This window comes from Myotis brandtii, unplaced genomic scaffold, assembly GCF_000412655.1.
Source record: "Myotis brandtii unplaced genomic scaffold, ASM41265v1 scaffold504, whole genome shotgun sequence".
In the NCBI taxonomy this organism is placed as follows: Eukaryota; Metazoa; Chordata; class Mammalia; order Chiroptera; family Vespertilionidae; genus Myotis; species Myotis brandtii.
In genome coordinates, this window is record NW_005369217.1 from 1,992,380 (window position 1) to 2,000,401 (window position 8,022).

General features: G+C 44.1%; 1 protein-coding gene across 1 annotated transcript in view; it reads left to right on the top strand.

The window, feature by feature from the left end:
- Positions 1 to 8,022, top strand: part of DYRK4 (dual-specificity tyrosine-(Y)-phosphorylation regulated kinase 4) — a 32,505-nt gene that overhangs the window by 17,745 nt on the left and 6,738 nt on the right. Inside the window, exons 9-11 of the mRNA XM_005877014.2 lie at positions 1,192 to 1,364; positions 3,114 to 3,174; positions 7,028 to 7,157. Coding sequence (XP_005877076.2) covers positions 1,192 to 1,364; positions 3,114 to 3,174; positions 7,028 to 7,157 — 364 coding nt within the window. The remainder of the gene's footprint in view (positions 1 to 1,191; positions 1,365 to 3,113; positions 3,175 to 7,027; positions 7,158 to 8,022) is intronic.

Here is an 8,022-nt window from a genome sequence, read left to right on the forward strand (position 1 = left end):
GCAAATAAACCTATTTTTCTTGTTCTCCAAAAGCGAAATAATTTCCTTTTGCGCACACCAAACAAGTCAGTTCAAGACTAATGATGTGGCAATCAGCTGCTAAAATATTCGCTGCTAGTATTAGTGGAGAGAAATGGTGCACCTGCGCATAAGGCACATAAGTGAAATGAATGCAACACGATTATAGCAATCAGTCATTAGCGAATGTTGTAGTTTGTTATTCATAACTAGGGGCCCAGTGCACAAAGTCATGCACCTTGAAAGGAACTGTTGGCCGCGAGGCTGTGGTGGGCACAGGGATGGGTCTCAGCCCATCCTCCGCACCCCCGGCCTGCCCCTCCAGCCGAGGCCCCCAGTCCCCTGTCTGCCGGCAGCCCACTCCTGCCACTGCTACTCCCACGTGCTTACAACACCGGCCCCGCTCGCACCCGCTGACAGCACAGAGCTATTGGGGCCGGCGCCAGCAGCGGATGCTAGAGGGGCCAGTGCCATCAGTGGGTGTGAGTGGTGGCTGCTGCCCTGATTGCCCCTCAGGAGCAGGGGGAGGTGGAGAAGCCCTCAGGGGCAATTGGGACCTGCAGCCACCGCTCACACCTGCTGATGGCACTGAGCAATTAGGGCCGGAGCTGGGCGCCAGCAGTGGGTGCAAGCGAGGCCTGCGCCGGCAGCAGGTGTGAGTGCCAGGTGGGACTGTGACACGCAGGAGCTAAGAATTTTCAGTAACCACCAGAGGCTCACCCTGATGACAGCAACCAGCACCCCGCCTTGGTCTGGTGCCTCCACTCATCCCACCACGACTGACGCCTGCTATGTTCTATGCTCTGCCACCTGCTGCCAATGCCCACCATGTTCCGCGCACACCCCCTGGTGGTCAACACTTGTCATAGCGACCGGTTGTTCGATTGTTCCACCATTCGGTCTATTTGCATATTAGGGTTTTATATAGAAAGATTATGTATAACAGGATATTGTAAAAATTAAGTTACGAAATTTTTATTACGTTTCTTATATACCATTATACTGGCTGGGCTGAAAAAATATTTGTTGTGGCCCTCAGGCCATGAGTTTGACATGCTTGGTGTAGGGAGTAGTAGTTATCATTCACCCATACCTGAGAGGTTATCCTGGAGAAGGATACTCTGGGGAGGAGAAGGTTTTCCTAGGGGAGGTTTCTCTTTCTTTTGCTCATAGTGTACTCGTACATCCAAAGCCGGTTCTACCGATCGCCAGAGGTGATTCTGGGCCATCCCTACAACATGGCCATTGACATGTGGAGCCTGGGATGCATCATGGCTGAACTGTACACGGGCTACCCACTGTTCGCCGGGGAGAATGAAGTGGAGCAGCTGGCCTGCATCATGGAGGTGAGGGGGTGGGTTGGCCACGCTGCACTGGGCGGCGGCAGGACAGCTTGCTTCCACTCTCAAAGTTTGGGTTGTATCAGGCTCACTCTAGGGCAGTGGCCTGCATACTCTTCTGTTTTGGAGTAGATGTTCCCTAAAAGTATTTTTGAAATTATGTATCCCCTTTTACATTTTTAAGTTGACATCTAACATTTTTTACCATTAATAATTACAAAAGATGTAATTTTCACATATTGTGAAGTGACATTTAAAAATAAAACTGTTATACCAGTCTTTCAAATATATTCAAAAGACTCTAAAACCAGAGTGACATGACACCCATCAAAATCTATGTGTTGTTTAAAAAAAATCTCTGTGTCATTCAGTCATTAGTCATTTATTTTCTTAGCTTTCTGGGAAGTATATCTCCCAATAAAAAGATACATCAGAAGATCATTTATTATGCCTATTATTCTTTTACTTAAACGCCTTTTGTTATGAAATTAAATTAGATAAAACAGGAGTAAAATAACCTTAAGAAATAGAAAATTTCTGATGAACAAAGATATTTTGATTGTGAACAAAAAAGGCTCATTATCTATCTATCTGTCTATCTATCTATCTATTTCTTTTTACCTATCTATACAAATCTCTTTTCTAAAGTGTCTCAAAGTTACAACTTAGAGACACACACATACCCTTGAGAATTATTTAAATACTAGAGGCCTGATGCATGAAATTCGTGCAAGGGTTGGCCCTTGCGGTCCCAGCTGCCTTGGTCCTTGGGGCCCCACCCCCTGTACACTGGTTTTTCCGAAAGGTCATTCCAGAAGGTCATTCTGCCGTCTGGTCTAATTAGCATATTAGCTATTTTATAGGATAGTTTAATTTCATGGTTGAAAATAATAAAGTGTTAAAATAGCTGTAAACTGGCATGAGAATCAGTAAACCTGGAGTTTCATTCTGGATCTTCCTCTTTGGCAACGTACTTTCCTGCTCTGGATTTCTAAAAAAATGTAAGTATCCGTATAGATGGCTTCTAAGGTTGATGATGGATGATTTAATAAAGCCCCCCTGAACTCTTTCTGCTTCCAGTACCAAGGAGAATGAGGAATATGGGATCTGAGCTGAGTTCCTACTGCCCCAGAGTCCGCTTCCTCCTGACCTCAGTGTCAGTGGGGCTGAGGAGCAGGGGGGCAGGGTCTGCATGGATATGGCTGGGAACCCAGCTGCAAGTGCAGATGACCCTGGGCTTAGGGTGACACCTGTAATTTCTCTATCTCAGTGCAAACTATAGATTGCAGTGAGGACAGGTAAACAAGTAAGTGCTACACTTTTTTTTCAAGTAGGTATTTTGTGATATAGTGTTTGATGGCCACCTGTTTTTTTCCCATCTCCTCTTCCTTTCCTCCCTCCCCAGTGCTCTGAGCCAGGATGTGATATTCCTTAGCTCAGGGCTTTCAGCATGGATACTGACTGGGTTGTTCAATGTGATAATGACATCTGGCTACCATCAAGAGTGCCTACCTCTAGTTGGTGCCGATGCCTGTTTAGAGTGACCTGACCGGTATTGATGCTCAGCTTGCTGAGACAGCCCTGGGTTAGGAGTCAAAGACCCAAGCTCTGGGCCTGCTCTGCCACTGGCTTATAGCACAATGTCCTGGGTCTGTATCTGTAGAAGGCAGAGTTTGACCAAAGGCCCCCTCAGCTCTAACAGTCTTTGAATGTGTGACTTACAAGAGTGAAGCAACTGCGTTTTAATTGTTGAAGGTGCTGGGCCTGCCACCATCTCACTTCATTCAGACGGCCTCCAGGAGACAGACATTCTTTGGTAAGTTCCCAGGTCTAACTCTCTTTATCCCATTGTGGCCTATGAGGTAGCACAGGCCTTGAAGACATCTCCCACACCCCAAACCCCATTGAGTGCTCTTCCCCTGGCCCCATCCCAAAAGACATGCTATGATTAGGGATCTCTTTCAGAAAAGTAACGATGCTGAAAAGTGGTACCAGATGGATTGGTGGAGACAGGATGGGCATGAAGTCTTGGCAGTGAAAATATGTAGGAACATGAAAACAATCAGGTTTCTGCTCAGAAGATATATCCGCAGATCTTGGAACCTTAAATATTATTACTATACCCTCTCCTGTAAGTTCTCCTAGCCTCTCCAAGCAGTTAGCCCCCTCACACCATGCAGTGTGCAGGGAAATCAAAGAGCAGAAGGTTCTTTTCAAGAATAGTGAAAGTTTCATTGCTATATTCTGTCATTAATGGAGCATTATTCTTTTTCTACTGAAATTCTCTTATTTCTCCAGAACCTTACTATCTCAGTTCATTACAACTTTGAATTAGATGGGTAAACAAGGGCTCTCAGAACAGTTTTGCTGGAGGTGTGTTGTGGCTTGCCAGTTATGTGCAGGACATCTGGCTAATTACTGGGGTTAAGCCTCATCCACAGTCCCATGATGCCTTCATCACAGTTCCCACACTTTGGAATCTATGATCCTCTGCCTTTTTATTCAAGTGGTGCTGTGCAAGATGGACAGGTGGATCAACAAGGTCCAACTAAGGCAGGGCTTCCAGGGCACTATTGACCAAAAAGACAAAATTAGTCTTATATCTAAAATCCCCTTGAAGAGCTACAAGAAGCTAAGGGATTCCCATCTAGAAAAAAAAGCAATCATAGCCCAAAGGTCATCCCAGTGAAGTGAAGCCAGACACGAGGAACGGGGGGACTCCACAGGCAGGGACTCCCTGACATCTGGAACGACATTTCTGACCAGCCATAGTCAATGGGTTAGTTCACAGGCTCATACTGCTATGGAATCCCAGTCATTCCTAACCCTCCCACCTCTTATTTTTCACCTGAGAGTGGTCTCAAAATGAAAGGCAATCACATAATTTCTCTCCACAACTTGCCCTGTCAATAGGAGAGTCAAACATACCCTCATGGAGGATCCTCTTGGTTAGCGTTTTAGTCATGTTGGTGGTCAGTGGGTATGCACTGGTTCAGCCATGTGGTGGTTAACATGTAGACTATTCCTGTACCCTTTTAGTAAAATGCCACAGCCTCAAGCCCCTGCCTGACCCATCTCCTAGGACTCCTTGGATTCCCCATGACTTAGAAACTAAAAGTTTAAGGCCTGGCAAGAAGAGGTCCTCTATGATCTACTTCAGTGCCAAGGATGTCTGTCATCCATTGTGATTGTACAGTCCCCTGCCATTCCAATGGTTAAATCTTTTAAACATCACCCTGCAGTCATGGCTGGAGCTTTGAAGACCTTGCCTCTGAGTGGGGTCAGTGTCTTGGTAGCCTTAGTATGCTGCTTGCACATTAACTAACGCTTCCAGAGCAGTCTGATGGCAGACAGAGGATCTGGCTGACTGGCTGCTTAAACATGGAGCAGTGGAACTGGTCTTTTGATCCCAAACTGGTCTTTTGGATTTCAAAGGATTTAGGGAAAGAATAGTAGAAATATTGGTGTTTCCTCCTTCTAGACAAAGACATTGTGGGAAGAGCCATATCTTATTTTTAAACCCCCACCCCAGGATATGTTTTTATTGAAGAGAGAGAGAGAGAGAGAGAGAGAGAGAGAGAGAGAGAGGAGAGAGAAAGAAGAAGAAGAAGAAGAAGAAGAAGAAGAAGAAGAAGAAGAAGAAGAAGAAGAAGAAGAAGAAAAAGAGAAGAGAAGATTGATCAATTGCCTCCCTCTTAACTATAACACTAAACTCCGGAGAAAGTATGAGTGGGGACTGAAAGGAAGGGAAATAGAGCATCTTTGAGAGAGTACCAAAGACATATGCATGCCCATTTTATAGGGTATCCGATTTTTACCATCAGCACTAGGCTTTACAATGATGATGTGGTTTTGGTAGCAACATCCACATATACTCACTTCCTGCATAAGAAAGAATATTATTGGGAGCTGCATCCTCTTCAGTGTTTCTCAAACTTTATCTGATTATAAGAATCACTTGGGTACTTGACAGTATGTTAATTCTCATGATCCTCAAGGGTCTATGTTTTTAACAATAGCTCTTTGTGATTCTCATGGTACAGTGAGCTTGGGAAACACTATGTCCACTTCAGTTCTTGGCTCCCTTCCTCAGGTTAGGTTGCCAACTCCCAGCCACTCCTTGTAAATACCACTAATTAGTAGCGAAGTGATGTTGCCTCAAAGGTAAGATACTTAGGAGTTCCAGGCAGCAAGAAGGAGATGGAGAGAATAGGTGGGGTGAGAAAAACCTGTACAAGTAAATCAATTATGTAATGACGACTTTAGGAACTATGTCATTTATAAGCCTTCGAGCCTGATTCTTCTTTGGTTATTTGTAAAAAGAGCAACATAAAGGATAAGGTGGGGGTGGGGCCACTGGTGCCACAGTTCAAAAGGGAAATGGAGATTTGTGTGAATTCACAGCACCTATACCCTATGCCAGTGGTCGGCAAACTGCGGCTCACGAGCCACATGCAGCTCTTTGGCCCCTTGTGAGGCCACGAAGTTTCAATCTCACTGTACGTGCGTGCCTGCACGTGGTATTTTGTGGAAGAGCCACACTCAAGGGGCCGCAGTTTGCCGACCACTGCCCTATGCCATGCATTGCATCCTTATACAAATAAATACATATATAAATACACGTCTGTGTATGTACACACATACACATATGCACATTCTTGGTCCTGCCAGGAATTAAGAGCAGATGTTCTTTTGGAGGCTCCACAAATTGCACTGATTACAAAAGTAATGAAAGCTCTTCATTATGCACCTTCCAGAAAGGTCTGTTACATGAACCCCACTGTGTTTTTGTGAGAATTCAGTTTAATCTGTAAATTGTGTGTACATGTGTGTATATACATACCCACCCATTCACATGCAGATTTATAAGGTGTGAGCATAAGTGGTCAACTTTTCTGAACATACACACCAGAATCCAGGTGTCCAAATGAGTGGTCTCACCTGCACAGCATTGCACACAGCACCTTGGGAACCTTTGGAGCTGTCATCAGGGCTTCTTTCCAGGCACGACAAACCATACATGTGGTGAGGGCTATAATTGGTGAAAATGACTGAAGAAAGTCACTTCAAGCTGTTCCCTAAGAAGCAATCAAGTTTGATTTCCAATTATGGACAAAAATTTTTGATGTGACTACAAAGAAGTAATGAGACTAGTTTGTCTGTGTGGTTTGTAAATGGGCTCTGAAAGCAACTCATTCTCCTAAAATGACTTTCTTATTATGCCCCATGATGTCCCAAATTCTCACTTTATTGAGTTAGTGGGGAAGAAGCTAAGGCATCAGTAATCTGAGAATGAACAATATCCTTTTTGTTCAGAGCTGAACGTTTTCATCATCTCAGATTTATTATTATTGTTATTAATCCTTATCATTATTATTTTACCTAAAATCATTGATTGATTCAAGGAGGAGGTGGTGGGAAGGAGACTCAGAACATAGTAAATAGCAGGGAAAATTGATCTAAAAGGTAGTTAAATCCATTGGATACTTCACACGTGGTTATTTCAATTGAGTGAGACTGCAGGTGTGTTTGTATGGAGGGGGCGGTGAAGTACCGGGAGTGAGAGAGCTGCAAAGACCACCCAAGACAGCTTGGATGAGTGAACAACTGTGATGTGACCAATGAATATTTACAACTGGAACTAAACACCGACTGTTGTATCTCTAAAGATTCCACAGGTTTTCCTAAAAATATAATTAACAATAGCGGGAGAAAAAGATACCCGGATTCCAAGGATCTCACGATGGTGCTGAAAACCTACGACTCCAGGTTCCTGGACTTTCTCAGAAGGTGTTTAGTGTGAGTTTGTCAAGGGTGTCTTTGTCTCTGACTCTCCTTTTAAATACTGTACTTTCCCACATGTTTGCTGGTGGAAGTCTGGGGCTGGGAGAGAGTTGTAAAAACAATAAGTGCTGACCAAAGACCTTTAGAGTCTACAAAATGCTTCCCCATCTGTTGCCTCATCAGTCTGCTCTCCCCACCTCCTGTGTGATTGTCAGGGCAAATGATTTGCTCTGTTTTGAGATATGACAGCTGAGGCTCAAAGAGATTAAATGACTTTCCCTGGATTAGAATGTGTGTAGAGCTTGCCTTCTCCTTGGCCTCCAGCTGCCTGGCAGTGAGATGGTAGGCAAGTCCTAAATGTCTTCTGCACATATGCCCAGTGTACAAGTTCAAGGCCTCTCCCCATTCCCCTGGGGTTTAGAGCCTAAATTCTTTAGGGAAGGGAAAGGGTGAGTTATAAACCATTTATTATGTGCAGCTTTTTGAATCTACATGGGTATTTTAAGTCTTAGAAATCAAGTTTCATACTTAAGTCAAATCACTGTAAGAAAAGAAGAGCACATGAAGCACCCACCTAGTACAGTGCCTAATTAGAAGGTGTTTGGAAAATGTAAGCTACTATCATTTTTTAAAATATGTTTTCATTGATTTTTAGAGAGGAAAGAAGAGAGAGAGAAACATCTAAGAGAGAAACATTAACATCGCTCAGCTGCCTCCTGCACACCGCTTGCCAGGGCATGTGCCCTGACCGCAAATCAAACTGGTGACTTTTGGTGCATGGGTCAAATGCTCAATTACTGAGCCACATCATCTGGGCACTACTGTCTTTTTTTTATTGTCTAAAGTTTTACATATGTCTCCTTTTTCCCCAACTGACCCC